This window comes from Cynocephalus volans, chromosome 3 (genome assembly GCF_027409185.1).
Source record: "Cynocephalus volans isolate mCynVol1 chromosome 3, mCynVol1.pri, whole genome shotgun sequence".
Taxonomy (NCBI): domain Eukaryota; kingdom Metazoa; phylum Chordata; class Mammalia; order Dermoptera; family Cynocephalidae; genus Cynocephalus; species Cynocephalus volans.
Window position 1 is genome coordinate 54816830 of NC_084462.1, and position 18942 is coordinate 54835771.

The 18942-nt window shown below is 47.2% G+C and overlaps 1 protein-coding gene across 7 annotated transcripts in view; it reads right to left on the reverse strand.

The window, feature by feature from the left end:
- Positions 1-18942, reverse strand: part of NTRK3 (neurotrophic receptor tyrosine kinase 3) — a 358581-nt gene that overhangs the window by 234778 nt on the left and 104861 nt on the right. For 5 of the 7 annotated variants that reach the window (XM_063089451.1, XM_063089450.1, XM_063089449.1 and 2 more), the window contains exons 5-11: positions 11493-11650; positions 10557-10699; positions 10009-10150; positions 9230-9526; positions 3014-3037; positions 1488-1552; positions 573-675 (exon numbers count right to left, since the gene is read on the reverse strand). In XM_063089451.1, the coding sequence (XP_062945521.1) occupies positions 573-675; positions 1488-1552; positions 3014-3037; positions 9230-9526; positions 10009-10150; positions 10557-10699; positions 11493-11650 (932 nt within the window). The remainder of the gene's footprint in view (positions 1-572; positions 676-1487; positions 1553-3013; positions 3038-9229; positions 9527-10008; positions 10151-10556; positions 10700-11492; positions 11651-18942) is intronic. The other 2 variants (XM_063089452.1, XM_063089454.1) reach the window with 1 other exon arrangement.

Sequence of the window (18942 nt, forward strand, 5' to 3'; positions counted from 1 at the left end):
ATGGCGTTAAGTGCTCTGTGTCATGGAAACTGGCCAGCAGATTTAGAAGTCATGTTGCTCTTGGCACCCATTCTGGGATTCTGTGTAGAGCTACGTGCTGAGATACCATTGCATGGGCAGTCTTACAATGCCAGAATCTACCACCCTACATCTAACTATGCTAAAACCAACACCACTCCAAAGAGGGATGTAGATAAGAGAAAAATCAAGTTAGTCAAACTGGGAGTCCCTTTACCTACAAAAAATAAAAAGAATCCTAAGTCCTTTTCATTTGCCCTCAAACTAACCTCCTTCCCAAATTATCCTCATTGCACAAGCCCATCCAAGCAATGTTTATCAGCAGTCAAAGCAAAACCATGTGGTGCACAGTCTGGTTCCCACGAATCCCAACATTGCCCTCAAGCCATAATTACCAAAAACAAGGGTGTGGACAGACGTCTCCACCAAGACCACTTACGCCCCATGACCTGAGGCCCTCTCAGAGGGCAAAGAGAGATGAAAACAGTATCTTTTGATCAAAAGTAGCCATGTTTCCCACCACAAAACCCTTGAGAATGAAAATCCCACCTTACCCTTCATTCCAAATTTGGACCGTCGACCATACTTGTTGATCATGATGAAGAGAACCACCAACAGGACACAGGCGAAAGCAGCAAGTCCAACTGCTATGGACACCTATTAGGAGCCAAAACCAGACAGTCAGAAACAGTCATGGAAACCCCAAGTGCCTTACAAGTAACATGTGTGCCCAGATGAGAACACCCCTACTGCAGTAGCAACTGCAACCTTCTCAGAACTTTGCTACTGAGTAAGGTCTTTAGAAGGAATAATCTATGAAAAGCTAAGAACATTAAAAAATATATAAATTACCCAATTTGATTAAAGAAAGTTCCATGATTTAAATGTTCTGAGCCCCCCTATATCCCCAGGGCCACCCTAAGAGATGCAAAAGCAAGCCCAGACAGGTTCTGCCTATTGCTGTTTTAATGAGTGAGCAAATTCTGCATCTTCACATTGAATTTCTTCATATAGTCTTCCTATCCACGAAGGTCAAAGAAATCTGGACTCTAAAAAGAATCCTTTCCTCTCCTCCCCAGAGAAATCTCGGCTCTGAGAGAGCAGAGGAGGGGTCTTGAAAAACCCACCCAAGAAGATGCCCTGAGCAACTTGGACTTTCATAGAAGGTTGTACAGTCAGCAGCCCTTGCGAATCAGGCCCTGCCCGGCTCCTAACAGACTGGGGATTTTCGAACTGTTCTCTTCCAAACTCTAGGGCTTACAGCAGATCCTCCAAGACTTCCTCAAACAATGAACTATTCCCATCAAACAGAAGGTTTAGACCGCCTGAAAGGAGGCTATTCGTCATTGCTTTTTCCCCCGCCATACGTACTGAGATTCCAAGTAAGATTGGAGATGCTAGAAACTCAAATGAAGACTGAAAACTACTGCACCAGTAAACACGCTCCTCCTCACCAAGAAGTGACTCACCCCAAAAGTGTCTTCCTCAGGTTTGTGGGTCACAGTGATAGGAGGTGTGGGGCTCACTTCATCGACTGAAAACCAAACACAAAGGGAGGAGGGCAGTTAGTTTACTGGCTGTGGGAGGCTCAGCCACAATCCTGCCCAACTCCAAGCCCCCTTGAGACTTCCTGTTGGAGAACATCCTCTGGAAGGCAAGCTGTTGCAGCCCGCCAACCCCCCGTCAAAGCTTTGCAGGGGCCCCCAGAGATCAGGTCCCCTGTCTGGCCACCCGGTTAGTGCTACAGCTCAAGAACAGGCTCCATAAGGACTAAAGGACCTTTGCTCCCATGCTCTGCCCCCACCCCAGAAAAAATAATGTAACCTGGGCAATGTGGGCCATGAGCTGTGGGGTGGAAAAGAGGAAAATGGTTTGGGATTCCGGCCAGGGTCTGGATTAGGCAAATTTTGCTGGCAATGGCAGCTGTTGCTGACATTCTGCTCTCTACTGAAGGCATTTCTTTTCCTTTCCCTGCTTCTCCCAAGCCCTTCTCTTTCCCCCTTTACTCCTTAGTAAGATCCTGTGGCCCCATAAACAATCCTCTAGCCATTCCTCCAATATTGATTTCAGAACACAATGGCAGTCTGAGTTAAAAAACAGAAGCAACTGACCAGGAAACACCACCTTTACCCAGCAAGGCTCAGGTGGGAAGCCAAGCATCAGCCTGTACTCCATCTAGAATCACCTTGGCAAGAAATGGCCCCAATTCAGAATTCCCTTAAGGGACATTCAGTGAGACTAAAAGTCCTCTAAGACCGAGGAAAACTAAAGGGATCACAGATGATATTTCTATCAGTGCAAAACAGCCGAGGTTATTCCTAGACAGGATTGGTCTCTCTCAGGCCAGACTCTGGGCAGAAATGACAGTGATTGCTGCAGTTATTCCCACCTGCCACGGGGAACAAGAGACAAAGGGGAAATTATAGGTTTCCTCCACAGCCCACAAGCACAACCCCAAATCCTTTTAGGATTGTCTAGCCCTATCCCCAAATCACTTACAAACTGAGCCTCAATAATTCCATGTGAGGACACAGGAGCCTATCAGGGGACCTTGTAAATCCCAGCTGTACCCGAGGTGGGTCCTGGCCAAATTCCCAGGCTCTTGAGGCAGGTGAAAACCCCTAGCAGGGTTACAGGCTCCATATTCTCTCTGCAAGAACTGAGATGATTAACAGAGTGTACTGGGGCACATGAAACTCCACATCCATCCTGACACAGCCCCTTTTCATCTGGGTTGGGAGATCCACAACAAGTTCAGACCTCGGAAAACTCCCTGAGGGAAACTGAGGCACAGAGTGATTATCCAAGAAGAGTGGGTTTGGGAATGCCCAAAGAGCATTTATGCCCTCCGATTCCTTTTCACAATTCACTCAGATGCCCTCAGATGCCATGACTCTGGGAAGGATGTGGAATAGGAAAGAGGGCTATTTGGATTCAATAGTTACCAAAAGTATCAGATAAATCCGTTTCAAAGCAAAAGGTAAAGCAGACTTACCTGAATCAAAGTTATCCGTGCTCTCTGCAAAAAAGGACAAAGAGATAATTAACAAATGTAATAAAAACCAGAACAAACACATCATATCCCCCTAACAGCTATGACCTGTCCCATTCACCATGATCCCTTGTTCCCACAGCAATTAACAAACTAAACTGTTTGGCACATCACCCTCCCCCCATGCTACACTACTGCATTAGAGGTGGTTGTCCAAATGGAAAAGGAATGAGACATAAAGCTTCTGGTTTCAAGGGAAGTAGCCCATCTGGGAACTAGAAATAAAACTGGTTTCATTATGAGATGGGGAGTTAAATCCAGACCCACTGACTCACTCACAGCCCTGGGTGCTGGGGATGGCTCCGCTGGGTGGGCTCCCCTGGACCTTTCTTGAAAATGCCAGTCATGATCTCAAGATGAAAATCCTCCAATTGATATGTGAAGTTGATTCTAGTAGGTCACTGAGAAGCTCTTAGAAATCCCTCCAGAATCTGCCCATCCCCCAGATAGAAATGTGTTATTTGATCTTTGGCCTCTAGAAATAGCTCATCTAATAATGAAAGCTAATCCTTATTGGACATTGATTATGAGCCTGGAGCAGTGCTAAATGCATTATGTAACATACCACTCAATGCCTATAACCATCCTAGGAGGTGGATAGCACTACCCCCATTTAACAATTAAGGAAACAGGTTTATACAGTTCAAGTAACTGATCAAACATCACTCATCTAAGAAGGGGTTAGAGTTGGATTCAAATCCAAGTCTGGGCTCTTAACCACTCTATCAGAGATGCTCAAACCTTAGCACACAACAGAATCATCCAGAAGGTGATCACTGTCATCCCCCAATAAAAGGAATGAGAATTCCTTGGGAAAATGGATGATTTCAGGGCTGGGGCAGGGAAGGTAAAAGATGTGCCTGTAAAAGCTCGTGAAACTAGAAAGTAAGAAAAGTGCTCAGGGGTCAATGGGAGCCTTGAGAGAGGACACAGGAGCCAACATAAAGGGGCTCCCAATGGCCAAATGTGGAATCATTTGAGCAACAAAATAATGACAGTCATGAATTGTTATGGATTGAATTGTGTTCCTGCAAAATCCATATGTTGAAGTTGTAACCCCCCGTAGCTCAGAATGTGACTGTAGTTGGAGATAGGGTCTTTAAAGTGGTATTTAAGTTAAAATGAGGTCATTAATGTGGGCCCTAGTGCAATATGACTGGTGTACTTATGAGAAGAGGAAACATGGACATAGACATGCACAAAGACCACATAAAGACACAGGGAGAAAAGGGTCATCTACAAGCCAAGGGGAGAGGTCTTTGGAGAAACCAGCCCTGCCAATGATACCATGATCTCTGATTTTCAGCCTCCAGAATTGTGAGAAAATGATTTTCTGTCGTTTAAGCCACGCACTCTGTAGTACTTTACTATGGCGGTCCTAGCAAATTAATAAAGAATTCTAAGCCACAAACAAAATAAATACCAAAGAGTCCATACTGATACAAATAAGTAATTGAATAAATAAGTGGGGGAGAAGAGAAAGCTCTTCCTCATGGTAGAATCCAATTAATAAGCACAGAAGGGATGATGCAGATAGAAACATCACCATTTGGCAAATGCTACGGTAAAAATTGTTTCAGGCAAGAATCAACAATGAATGTTAAAATGAGTGTGTGAAGGAATGAAACAAGCTATTTATGTAGTTTCAAAATATTATACTTATTGATTTCAATGTGGAAAATAGTCTCCTTGCAGTGGAGAAACCCGGGAGATACCACCTTGACCAAGTGATAAAGTTCACATCCCCATTGATAAAATATATGACATCAGGCACCCCCTGATATGATATATATAAATGGCAGGGCACCACTTCTGTGGGGTTCTTGCCAAAAACACACAACTGGAATTTAAGCATGAGAAAAAAAATCTGACAAATGCAAATTGAGGGACAGTCTACAAAATAACTAGTGAGTACTCTTTAAAAGAGCCAAGATTGTGAAAGACAAAGACTGAGGGACTGTCCTAGATTTAAGAAGACTAAAGTGACACAGCAACTCAGCGCAATGCATAATCTTAGATTGGGCCCCAGACAAGAAGAGGACAACAGTGGGACAACTGATAAAATACAAGTCAAGTTTGCATATTAGATAACAGTGTTGTACCCACATTAACATCCTGGTTTTGATCACTGGGTTGTGGTTAGGTAAGATGTTAACATCTGGAGAAGCTGGGTGAAGAGTAGAAGGAAGTTAGTTGTACTATTTTGTAACTTTTTTTCTTTTTTGGTAAACCCCAAACTATTTAAAAATGAAAAGTTAAAAATCTTCAAAAATTAATAAAAAACACAAATTACTAGTCCTCACCCCAGAGTTTTTGTTTCAGTAGGTCTGGGGTGGGTCTTGAGAAACCACATTTCTAACAAGTTTTCAGATGATTGTGATACTGTTGGTCCCTTTGGGAACCACTATACTATGCCACACCTCCTCCTGCCACAAGGCCACCAAGCCCTGAAAAGTAAGAACAATTCATTCATTCACTCATCATTCATTGTGGGTGTTCTACTCACCAGGCCCTCAGCTAAGCCCTCACAGTCATTATACTCACAGCTCTATTAAGATGAACCAGCAAACCCTCTTCTCTAACTACCTGCAGGGAGTATGATGCTTGCTCTGAAGGAGTCCTTCAGAGTAAGTCCTATTTACTGTAAAAGCACTGTTGTTTGGTTGCTTGTTTTTGGTCTTTTCCACGTAGTTGTGAGGCAGAGCAATAGAGCTCCAAATTCCTGAGCATGCCCTTCCTGCCACCATCCTCTTCCCAACTGCAGGTGGCCAAATTCCTGACTTGGGAGGAGCACAGAGGAGAGAGAGGGAGGCTACAACCTTGGCTTCAGAGCCTGCGAGAAGAGAGGAGCCAGATCAACTCACAGTTTACATTGATTTGCATATTTCTCATAAGGCTTCCATTTATTAGAGAATATTCTCACGTCAGCCAAATGTTTTGGCCGAGTCTGTGAACCCTGTAATCTCCCAATCAGCCTATGAATGTTTAACTCCTTTGCTGGAGCCTAGAAGTGTTTATACATCCAGGAAGCACATGAGCTTTGGAAGGAGATATCCTGGCTCCCCTCTAGCCTGTTGGGGGGAAGGAACTCAGAGATTCACACTGGAAGAAGATGATACCCAGGAATGGTCCAAACCTCTGACCCACACCAACAGCCTGGGGGAGGACTGGACCAGCATGCCAAGGCACCATCTGAATACACACCAGGGCTGTGCAATGAATGAAATTCACATATCTCCTATAGTCCCAGACCATAACTCCTTAAGAAAGTCCTTTAATGTGGATTAATCTTCTCTGCAACCTTTCAAGTAGAAGCAGGGAGTAACTTATGGCCTGAAGTTACAGAGCTGAGTGGGGATTTGAACCCTGACGATGTGGCTCATAGCCATTACGCTAGACTGCCTTAAGACTTTCTACTGGAACTTACTAGATCTACCAGAGAATGACTACTGGTTCTAGAATTCATCTCATCTCTGCATCCCAAGAATCCCAACCACAGTCAATAGCCATTAAGCCTTTTCTCTGCCCAGCACACTGCTAAGCACTTGTCATGCATTACTTCATTTAATCCTCGTGGCAACTGGGCAGGGAGTATTGGTATCATTCCCATTTCATACATGAAGAAACAGAGGCAAAGAGTGGTGACTGTCTTTCATGGAGGGCTGACCATGCACTATGCCCTCTTCTAGCAGCCCAGGCCACCTGTCTAGGAGGGCCATAGGTGGGATTTGCACCTTAGTCTGTCTGATTTCAGAGCCTTTGCTCTTGACCTTGATGCTTTGCTGCCTGGGAGCAAGAGAGAGACACATATGATAAATATGATGTCTCCACATCCTCGTGTCAAAAGAGAAGAGCAGGAAGCCACCGGCCAGCTTTGTATCCAGACCTCAGTCGGTGCAAGGCTTAGCTCAGTGAATAATGACATACCCCTGCCTGCTCCCCCAGATAATTTACTCTCCTGAACGTTTAGACATCTTGTCACTTGACATCTTTTTTTGGCCCATCTTTTCCTGTCACTACCTTTTCATCATCCACTGACTCCTTTAACACAAAGGCACATAAAACAAGCAAATCTTCGCACAGGGTGTAGATGGATCTGAGGGAATGACCCCTGGTGAGCTGCTTTCTCTTCGAGCTTATCCATGACTCTAGCCTCCCTCCCTCCTCTTGGGGCCAGATTCTAAACAAATGCCATGAAAAGAAGTATCAGAGTCACCTGGGGCTTGTTAAAACACAGTTGCTGGCTCCACCCCAGAGTTCCTGACCTGAGTGGGGCTTGAGAATCTTAGTTTTAACACATTCCCAGGCGATGCTGATGCTGCTGGTCCTGGGTGTACACCTTGAGTGTTGATAACTGACTGTGGTGATGAGGTATCCAGAGGCTACAAGAAGGGGCTGCCGCACCCTGGGGGGACACAGGAGGTGTTGGCACGGCTGGGAGGATGCACAGAACTGCTTCCTCCCGAGAGAAGGAAGGACAGAGGAAAAGCTGTGTCCGGCAAATCATCCCACTGCTCCGCGGCTCTTGGGACACCTCTGGGAGAAGCCCACTGTGGCTCACCCTCCTTCCTGAGCAATCTAGGGCTCCCTGCTCTCTCTGAGTCCCAGGAGTTCCCCTCTGCAAACTGAAGCATTGCCTCAGGGTGCTTCACTCCTCACTCATGGGGAGTGTACACTCTCCTCTTCAAAATCAGCAGGTGGCACAGGTGTGGCAAAGGGCCACACCAGCCCTTTCTGTCAGCAAGGCCTAGCTTGACTGTGTAGCCCATTCGAGAAAAGTGTCTCTGCTTTGCCACTAAAAGCCGCTGCTTCCGCAGAGCAGGCGCAGACCCTCCTACATGCCAAAGGAGATCCCAGGATGGCCCATGATGGCAAGTGCCCCGAGGCCTCTCACTAGGCACACTGGGGATGATGTTGGAAATGTCAGACCAGATGGGATTGCCAGGGCCTCAAACATCAGCATGTTCTGACCCTCTTCTGAGAGGTGGCTCCATCATCTTCCGAACCTCAATGGCAAGAATTTAGCTTCACATGCAGTCTCATTTCTCCAGTTTCAACCTCGGAGCCTCTAGTTCAGGTTCCCTTGAGCTTAGAAAAATAAGGCCTCCTGGAACTGCCACTCCCTAGTTATTTGTAGGCTGTGAAGTCACCTTCATACAGATGCTGCAGAGTGCTAGTTCCTATTGCCTCCCCCTTTGCACGTGTGTGCACGCATGCGTGTGTGTGTATGATATCAGTCTTTACACTTCCCTTTATCCCATTACAACCTCTGATTTCTGGGGATTGAAGGCCAAGAGATCACTCATCAGTTCCCAGCACAAATTACCCAGGTCAGCAAAGATACATGGCTCCGCAGATAGGAATTCATCAATTGAGGAACCCAGCCACCTTTTCTTCTCCAACTTCAGAAGGCATTTGAAATGTCCTAACCCAGAGAAAGATGGAATCACCTCCCCCAAATCCAATCAAACAAAGGTCTTCTGTTACTTCAGTTATTAGCCCTGGTCCACTTGACATTAGCACCATCACAGGCCAATGGCATCATGTATCCCCATTGGCTCACCACGGAAATAAAGAGGAACAGAGCCACAGACCTGGAGGCCAGATGTGCCTCCAGCCTTGCCAATGACCAGCAAGTAGAAAGAGCCTCAGGTCACTCACCTGTTAAATGTGGGGCTGAACTGGATAGACTCCGAAGTTGCTTGCAATGGAAAGTCATTGAAGCAGCATCACGTGCCAAACCCTGTCACGTGTGCTTTATATACCTTGTCTCATTTCAAAGGCACAAGATTCATTTCATAGATGAAGAAATAGAGGCTTAGAGTTTCTCAGTAAGTAAAGGGCTGAGTCAAGAGTCTCCATCATTATTGTCCCATTCTAAAGCCCCTGCTTTCTCTACTGTAATACAGTATGCCCTCATATGTGCAACTGTGTATTCTGAGAGGTCTGGGTTTTTGCTGTGATGATTATTAGAAAATGGAGACTTTGTCTTCATTTACCCAAAATGCCAATGGTGGCTGCACATATCCCAGTGTGTGTCTGCTTACCCGTGACAACCGTATGAATACTGATGCTGCTGCTTCTCTCGAGTTACACGCCCTGCCCCCCACACTCCCAGAAGGAATCTGCGCACCCCACAGCTGGCTGCTCTGCCCTCACCTGGAAAGGGCTCCTTGAGGAAGTGGCCGTTGATGGTCTGATTGGCAGTACCCAATGGGTTTTTGGCAATGAGGGTGTAGTTGCCGTTGTTGTAGTGGGTGGGCTTGTTGAAGAGCAGGCAGCCCTCGGAGATCTCGCCCTCCTGGTAGTATTCCACGTGGATGATCTTGGACTCCCGCAGTGGCTGCCCATTGTGCAGCCAGTGCAGTGTTGGCGGCGGGTTTCCACGTACCACAAACTCGATGCAGTGCTCCAGGCGCAGCTCTGGCTCCTCCAGGCTCACCACGCGTGGGGGGTCTGCGGGAGGAGAGGCCAGCTGAAGCCCAGATCAGAGTCTGCTGTGTCCTGTAGCAGCCTTCTAGCAACTGGCATGGGAATCCCAATTCTTCCCCACCCAGCTCTGAAAAGGCTGAGGAATGCAGAGGTCCCACCACCATCCCGACAGATGGAATATCTTCATCCAAGCTCTAGATCCACCTTAGCTGGAGGTTTCCCCCCTAGGACCTTTTAGGGGTTTAACAAAAGGCAGAATAGGCCAACTTAGGAGCACCCTGAAGACATAGTTGTGTTGGAGGCACACCCTCTTCTGAGGACAGGGATGCCCTTTCTGGGGTTACTATGCAAGGACTGACTTCTCAGCCCTGCCCTACACCAGTCTGTCTGCCCCTGTTGGCAGACTAAGCCCCCAGCTCAGCCCTGGCAACACCTCTGCCCCTCCCCAGCATCCTGAGCTGGTATCCCCTTGTGCACAGCCATCCTGCACAATGACACACACTTACAGTAGACGGTGAGGGCGACGCTGGCGTTGCTCATGCCCACCACGTTCTCTGCAATGCATGTTAGGGTGAAGCCATTGTCTTCACTCGTCACATTCACCAGCGTCAAGTTGATGGCATGTACATTCGTCCAGTTCAGATTTGTCTGAAAATCCCAATAAAAGACAACACTCGAACAGTTTCTACAAGGGTGGCTCCCCTACCTAACCCCAAACATGTTTAAGAATTAAAAAAAAAGCCAAGCAGAAGGTGAAGGAGGTCGTTCTAGTGAACCACTGACCAAAGCCAGGCTCCTCATGGTCAGGAGCTCAGGTAATCCTCATATTAACTCTATGAGGTGAATGGTAGTATTGTGCCCATTTTACAGATTAAGAAACTAAGGTACAGAGAAGTTGAGTAGCACATATAAGGTCAAAATGGCTAGAAAATATTGCAGCTGGATGGAACCCAAGTCTACATGTTACTACAAGACCACAAGTTTTCCCTCTTCTTTAAGATTAAAAAGTGATCACTCCCAGCCTTCCAATGGGGTCTGAACCAAGGATGCATACCTGGTGGGTGTTGATGGACTGCAGCCCAGTAACAATCCAGTCCACATCAGGCAAGGGTGACCCAGAGCCATTGCAAGTGATGACAGCGTTGTCACCCTCTCTTACAGTCAGGTTGACATGGCTCACACTGATCTCTGGAAGGTCTGAAAGTGGGGTGGGGGAGGACAGGGTGGGAAAAAAGGCAGGCACGCACTTACTACCCAGGGAAAGCTCTGTCCATGTGCAGACGGTGGTGCTTCTTGCCTTGCCCAGTAATGACTCTAACACCTGCTTGTGCTCTTGGAAGATGCCCAAGCCCCATATGCTTCACATCACCTCCCCAGCAGATGTCAGAACTCAGAACTGAAGCCCATGCAGTTGGACTGTCCTACACAGCAGGGTAGGGGTGGGGCAGCTGCTCAAGGAATGCATTTCTAGCTGTTAAGCTCAATGGCATCATTCCACTTTGGGCACTGCTTCTCAAAAAAGTGGTGAGTTTCAGGCTCTCATGGGAAGCTTGCTAGAAATTCAGATTTCCAGGACCCATCCTCAGACATTCCGATCTTGCAAGTCTGTGGGTGGACCCGGAGTCTGCTTTTCTGAAAGCACCTTTGATGCTTCTGAGAAAGGAAGTCCAGAGACCACACTCCGAGATACACCCCTTTGGGTTTGATTGACAGGAAACTCACAGAGAGAAGGGGAATCTGATCTGAGGAGAAGAGGTACATTTAACTCCTACTGCTTTCCTGAAGCCAATCTTCCCACAGCTGGCTCACAAAGGGACAGGAATGACCAAGGAGGGAAAAGGTGAGTTAGGTCTGTACCCAACTTCAGAGTTCAAGGCTGAAAAAGCAGTTGGAAAGGAAGGCCCTAGCATTCCAGGCTAATGTCCAGCACCATGTCTGGCATCTGAAGGATGCCTTGGTGGAGCCAGGTGAGGCCAGGACACGCACTCACCACACTGACTGATGTTCATGCGGAAGAGGGGGAGCTGGGAGCCGTCGCCGTTGATGCAATAGAGGTTCTGGCTATTCAGCCTGGCCTCCCCTTGCTCCTGCCACAGCTGCATCCAGCGGATGTCACAGCTGCAGTTGAAGAAGTTCTGCTCCAATCTCCTGTGGGCAAGGAGAGAGGGGAAGGGAACCCCTGAACCCAAGATGGCCCAGCTCCCTCCCAGGGCTGTGAGGCCAAAGGGGCCCCCACCTGCTCTTCAGGGATTAAGGAGAGAAAGAATTTAGCAAGGTCATAAAAGAAGAAAAAATATATATATAAGCCCATGAATTTACTTAGTTTTAAAGCCAATCAGCTTATTTTTTAAAAAAGAAAGAAATCCAGCCCACTTAACTCACCCAGCAAAGAAAACCTTTCAAATACGTCAGCTGGGATGCTCCTCTCCTCAAAACCTTCCAGTGACTTACCATCTCATTGAAAATCAAAGTCAAAGTCCCACATAATCTTCATCCCTTCCCTCACCTCTGACCTCATCTCCTACTCAGCGCCTACTCCTCCTCAGCCACACCCACCCTGCTGTCTGCAAGGTCACCCGCAGGACAGGCTCATTCCTGCCTCAACACCTTTGAGCTCACTGTCCCCTCTGCCTGCAGAGCTTACCCAACATATCTGCAAGACTAGCTACCTGACTTCTTTAAGGAATCATATAGCCTTCTCTGACCACCTTCTATAAAAAAAGCTACCACCCACCCCTGACCTAACACAGCCCAGTCCCTTGCCCGGCTATTTTCTTCTTTCTATTGTTTGTCACCACCTGAATCACTTTAAATATTTATTTTAGTGTGTGTGTTTGTTTTTCTGTCTCCCCAGATAAAAAATTTAGCTCCACTGAGGTCACAGACATTGCCTACTGTGTCACTGCTATATACCCAGTGCCTAAAACTGAGTTTGGCACATACATTCTTGTTGAATGAAAGGGGGGCGGGGAGAGAAAAAGAAAGAGAGAGAGAGAGAGAGAGTTTCTCTCCCTGGGGGAATAGGTAGGTGGTTAGCTATTTCCAGGACACACACAAAGCCCATCTTGGGACCAGCTTTATTCCTTCACAAATTCCACAAACCTAAATAAGCACCTGCTCCATATCTGGCTGTGGACTGAGTGCTGCTGATACAAAGATGAACAAGACAGCCCCTGTCCTCCAGGAGCTCCCAGCCTGGTAAAGAGTGTCTGATGGAAGAAGAGTCAAGTTCAACACCCTCCTTCTCCACTGATTTTCCTTGTGACTGGAAGCAAGTCTCCCCTTTTCATGGGGTTGTTAGGAGGACAATGACCGTCATCAATCAATGCAAAACGCTTAAAGTAAAGAGCACTCAATAAACCTGAATGCCTGGATCATTAGGGGAAACACAATTCCCTTTCTGGACTACTAAGGGGATAATCTGTTGGCATCCAGAGAAAGGGACACTTGGGTCACTGTACTAAGACCCAGGATATTTTTGACAACTGACAAATTCCAAAATAGTTAAGCCTGCATGAGAATTAATCAACTTCCAGGAAAAAAATGAGACTCCTAGGCAGGGAAATCAGTGTTTCCTAACCACTGGGACACCACAGGTAGAATGTGGCCAGTACCCCTAAGTCACATCATCCTCTTAGCCTTAAAGTACCCAGGACTTCTCTCTGCACATGGGACTCTTTCACAAAAAGTGAAGAGAAGGGAACTAACCTTTATTGAGCTTCTGCTTCTTACAATGACCCAAAGAGATAGCTGGTATTGTTCCCATACAGATGAGGGAGTCTCCTTGATGGCTGAAGGGGTTAAGTCACATGCTCAAGGTCCCTCAGCTGGTGTGTGACAGAGCAGAGTTTCAAACCCCAGTCTGTTGGACTCCAGAACCCATGCACTTTGCACCTCATCTGTCATGTGCAAGGCACTGCTGGGTGCAATGGGAGATGCCAAGAGCAGTAAGACAGCACTCCCGATGGCAGGAGCTCATGCAGACAGACTCGGGGAGCACTAAAGGAAGGTAACAAAGGCAGAGGGAACGCTGTAGACTGGGGTAAAGACAGGAAAGAAAGGTTTGGTCAGGGCAGAGAGTTTGTCAAGGAGCACTAGGAAATAAAGCTGGAAGGGCAAGGGGAAGCCAGATGGTGGAGGACTTTCACTGCCACAGCAGGAAGTTTGGAGCTCATCCAGGAGGCAGTGGGAAACCACTGAGGCCCTTAGAGCTGGAGATTGGTATGAACAAAGCAAGTCTGTAAGAAGAGCAGTCCAGCAACAGTGTACAAGATACACTGGAGGGAGGACTGCTAGAGATTGGGACACCAGTTTGGATGCCTTACAAACACAGGATCACCATTACAGTTGCATAGGTCATGCTCTTCTCAAAGGACCCAGCCAAAGGGATGAACAGGGGATGAAATCCAGTCTGCACATCCCTGGCCAGACCCAGTGCCCTGGCATGAAGCTACAGCCACCCAGAGGGCCATCTTTTCTAACTCATACATAGGTACCACCTAGGCTGCCAGGGTCTAGGTTAGTGTTCTCAAACTCTTGGTCTCAGAACTCCTTTTTCACTCTTCAAAAGTTCCTGAGAGCTCAAAGAGCTTTTATTTATGTGGGTTATATCTATCACTATTTACCATGTTAGAAATTGAAACTGAAAAAATATAAATACCAACATACATCAGCACAAATTCCATTAGTCATCAGGACAATGATATCACACGTCATGTGGCTTCTGGAAAACTCTACTGTCCACTCATGAGAGAATGAAAGTGAAAAAGACAAAGAATGTCTTAGTATTATTATCAAAATAGGTCACCTCATGGTCTCCCTGAAAGGGTCTTGGGGACCCCTAAGGGACTCTGGACCACCCACTTGAGAAATGTCGCCTAATTAATAAGGGCCTGCGGTGGAGTAGTAAAAATTGGGAGAGGGAAGAGAAAACCATGAAACCTCATAAAGGAAAACAAGGTAGTATCGATGTTCTGTTGGGGATAGAAGAAAAGGAAAGAGAAGAAGGACTCAGGAAGATGAGGTTTAAGCTCCAGGGGACAGGAAAGCAATGGTGGAGGGAACTGTGTTTGGCTGAAAGCAGAAGAGAACAATCAGTGGGAAGGAGAAGAGGAAACTATTAGGAATGGGGTGGGGGCAGGGTTGGGGTGGGGAGGAAGAGAGGAAGGTCCTGGAGGAGGAGAGGGAAGGACAAGGTCAGGAAGCCTTGGAGGTGTTTGCCTCGGGGCTACGGGGCTACGGCAGGATGCCTCATGGCTGAGAAATGAGACAGAGAAAAGAGAAAAGGTGGACAGGCGAACATGAGAGAGAAGTAAGAAGAATAATAGGATAATAATCTTTGCATGGTACTTGCCTTAATGCCAACACCATGCTAGATGCTTTCGGCACGACCTCATCTAACCCTCACACCAGGAGGAAACAGAGGGAAGGCGGGGCACTTCGAGGGCTTCCATAGGAAAGCAGAAAGTCAAATTAGCTGCCCAGTGCGTGTGGGCAACGGAGGCCCGACGAGGTGGAGTGGTCTGGATTCCCAGTGTGGGGGCTGCGAATGACACTGGCAGCCCTGCTGGAATGACACTGTTGATCCAGACACGTGGATATAAGCGACTGAACCAGGTCAGCATGGTTTTCTCAGCTGCTCGCTTGACAAGCTATGGTCATTCATTATTAAGTAGGTGTAAAAATACAAATTATCCACCTGGGTGGGAAAGACTAGACAAGTGAGGGGCTTGGCAAGCCACACAGCACTTGTGCAGTCCCGCCTCTGAGCCCTGTCCTGCTGCAGACCCCAACATCTTGGCAGCCCCCAAAGGCAGACAGTGCCAGTGTCCTGAGGCTGGCAGCAGAATTAGGTGAGACGTTTGGGAAGTGCTGAGGATGCTGCCAAGCACAGGCTCAGCAACAACATTTCTGGTTCCTTCTATTTTTTCCCTCCAGGAACAGGACCTGATCCAGCAGAAGGAATGTACCTTGAGACCTGGTCCTTTGCTGCAGTCCAGAGTCTCCTGGAAACTGCAAAACAACCTTGGGGTTTCCCCCCATCCCTCTGGACTTTCCTCCTAAAGAATAAGACACAAACACACAGCAGAAAGCATTTTGAGTCTTAAAATAGTGGCACCCTGGGTAGCCGTCTGAGCAAATCCACAATCGCCTTCATATCCTGACAAGAGAGGGTTCGAGCAGTAAAGTGGGAGAAACGTAAAAACTGGCAAGTTCTAGGTCTAAATGACGCTGTCCATTTTGTGTCCCTTCTCCCCTCAAAACAGGTCCCACACAGAGGAGCCTTCAGCCGGGCCTTTGGTGGGAACTTGAAGCACAGCTTTCCAGACTCCATCAATAATGCAGGCAGCCCTATGAATAACACAGCAGCAGCTGCTTCAGGGCAAAGCTTACCAACACCCAGCCCTTGCCCCAAGATGGCTCAGGGCCTAATTGCAGGGCCCTGGGGGCTTCCCACAGACTAGCTCAGCCCCACCCCGGCTGGGCACCCAGGCACTTTGCAGCACAGCCGAGGTCATGACTGGGTGTTTAGAAAACACTGATTCATCTTCAGTCATCACTCTGGGGGTTTTCTTCTCCCCTCCACAGCATTGGTGCTGCCAGTGGCAAACCTGGGGCCAGGCAGTGGCAAATGGGGAGGAGACCCAGGTCAGCAAGGGCAGCCCTGCTGTCACATGGCAAAGGATACCAAGAGGGACGAGTGATCAGCGCAGGCCTCTTGAGATAATAACAGTCAGATGGCAGGAAAAGTATGCAAACAAAAGGCCCCAGGTGCGTCACCTTGAGCAAATATAACGGGTTGAATTGTGTCCTCCAAAAGGACATGTCCGAGTCCTAACCGCAGGTACCTGTGAATGTGAACTTATTTGGAAATAGAGTCTTGGCAAATGTAATCAATTTAAGGATCAAGAAATGATAGCATCCTGGATTTCAGGTGGGCCCTAAATCCCATGACCAATGTCCTCATAAGAGAAGGGAGAGGAAGATGACAGACAGAGAGACAGGGAAGGCCATGTGAGACAGAGGCAGAGACTGCAGTGACATAGCCACAAGCCCAGGGACACCAGGAGCCACCAGAAGCTGGAAGGGAAGGCGGCCCTGCTGACACCCTGATTTCAGACTTCTGGCCTCCAGACAGTGAGGAAATAATTTTCTGATGTTTTCTGCCACCAAGTTTGTGGCAGTCTTTGAAGACAGCCTAGGAAACAAATGCAGCCAGCAACTTCCTCCTCCAAGTCTCTGTTTTAACATCTGTAAAATGGGAGTAACTGTGCTCAAACCTCCTTCTTCACAAAGGTATGATGAGACTTAGTAATACTAAATGTTGACAGGCTTTGTGAATTAAAAAGAGTTATAAAGAGGCCAGAAATTATTATTATATTAATACCATTATTAACATTATTGTTTAGTGATTTCTCTGAGAGCTTGCAAAGTGGTCACAGCCAAGACCGGAAAAAGGAAAGTGCTAGGATCAACCCAAACCCATCCCTGATCCCGAGTTAATATTTTACCAAGTCAATTAAATCTGCAAATTATACCAGACATAATTATCACCTTGCTTTAAGAAAATGAAATATTCCAATCTATTTTAATCATGTCTGCTCCACGAGTGCAGGGTATTAAGAGAAGCCTGTTCAAGATACATTAATGGCCCTTAGGGTATTTCTGAAGGGTTTCTGTGCTGTGGGTTCACATCCTCCAGTGCCTTTTGCCACTGTCATAGCCTCAGTTGTATCATGAGATTCAGAATCCAGGCTTCTTTTCTTCTTAATTCATTATTTGTGTCTAAAACAACCTCTCCGATTCTTGCTCGGATTTTTAGACAGACCGTTCCAGTCTTCTCCGTGAGGGAAAAACACCATCTTGCCATAACCAGAAACTTCTGAGAGCACTGTGCAATGCCAAGTCAAATTTCTTCAACCCTGTGCCATTGAGATAGCACTGGCTACTCCAAAGCACATCTTGCAAGATGCGTCCAGCTCGCTCCGTAAGAGGAGCACTGCCTGGACTCGGGGGTGACAGGGAGGACGCTGTGAGCCAGGTGCTCGGCCGGGACCAACCCTCTCATCCCACGAAAGTAAATGAGAGAAGGCAAAGGAAGGGTCTTGGCACGTGGCAAAGACTCTGAGACAGTAACTTGTTTGCTTTTTACCTGTAATTCTACCCAGAGGAGTCCCCATCTTAAGAGGGGCTTCTAGAAAGAGTCGTGGAGCGTGTAGGATCTGTTGCCAATGGTGATGACGCTAAAAATCAAAATACTAATTCCCAGATTTACCATTGACTAACCACATGAACTTGGACTAGTTGTTTAACATGGCCGAGCCTCAAATCCCTCATTTCTAAAACAGGTTGTAACGACACCTCCCTGTGGGATTGTTCTAACGATGAGACAGGACCTGGGACACATTAGGCGCTCAATACATGCATCTTCTTTCTCCTTCTTTACTACTGGAAAAGTAGAAGACACTCGGCCCTTCCAGTGGGGCGTCTCAACAGCATCAGTTCTAATCTCAAGGGTCCTCTAGTGGGGGTAGAGCTGGCTGGGGGTATGGCAGAGTTCCTCAGCAACAGAATGAAAAGCGCTAAGAACTTGTTGAATATCCTTGTTTGCCCCTCTGTTCCTGCAGAAGGTCACTCAGAGCCTCACACTTCTGGCTTGTGACTTTCCTGGCTGCCACAGCATGCCGAGCCCTCTCTGCTCCGGGGCCAAAATTCTTTCTTCTTGGAAATACCAGACCCATCCCCACCCCCCAGCCCAAAGGTTCCAACAGGCAGGCCCTGGCAGTCTAGGTGGCTCATGGCAGATGGCGCCATGTGGACTAATCAGGAAGTCAGACAAGAAAATACTACCCCCTCTTCCATTTGCCAGGAACTGGAAATGTTTGGATTTTAATCATAGCCACCGCTAAGAGCCAACACGCAGCCCCATCAGCCAAAAGATAAATTTTCCACTCTCAACATTCAATTCTTCCTCAAAAAATAGACCCCTACCAGGGCAAATGCTCCTTCGAAGGGGGTTTCTTTATTCTCCAATATAATTTTTTCTTATTTAACAATATGACAGAAATAAGATACTCCACGGACACGGTGGCACTCACATACTGACTCACACTGGAGGGAACGTCTTCATTTCTCCGTAAGTCACATCTACCTCGCTGGTGTATTGATCCCAGGCAAAGATGAATGCAGAATCCCATGATCCTCTGGGAGTAATCCAACATTTTTTTTAAATATATGTCCACCAAATAACTGTTTCTAAAAGTCCATGAGACAGGTCACCGGGGCAGCAGCACACCATTGATTTAGCATCCAGTGATTCTTTTAGAAAGAGCACTGAACGTTTTCTCAATAACTCAGCCAACAGCAGACCCCAGATGTCCCCTGGAGAGAAGCTATCCCCGGCCTCCCCCAGGTGGAGGGGACAACTGTTCCAGGAGAAC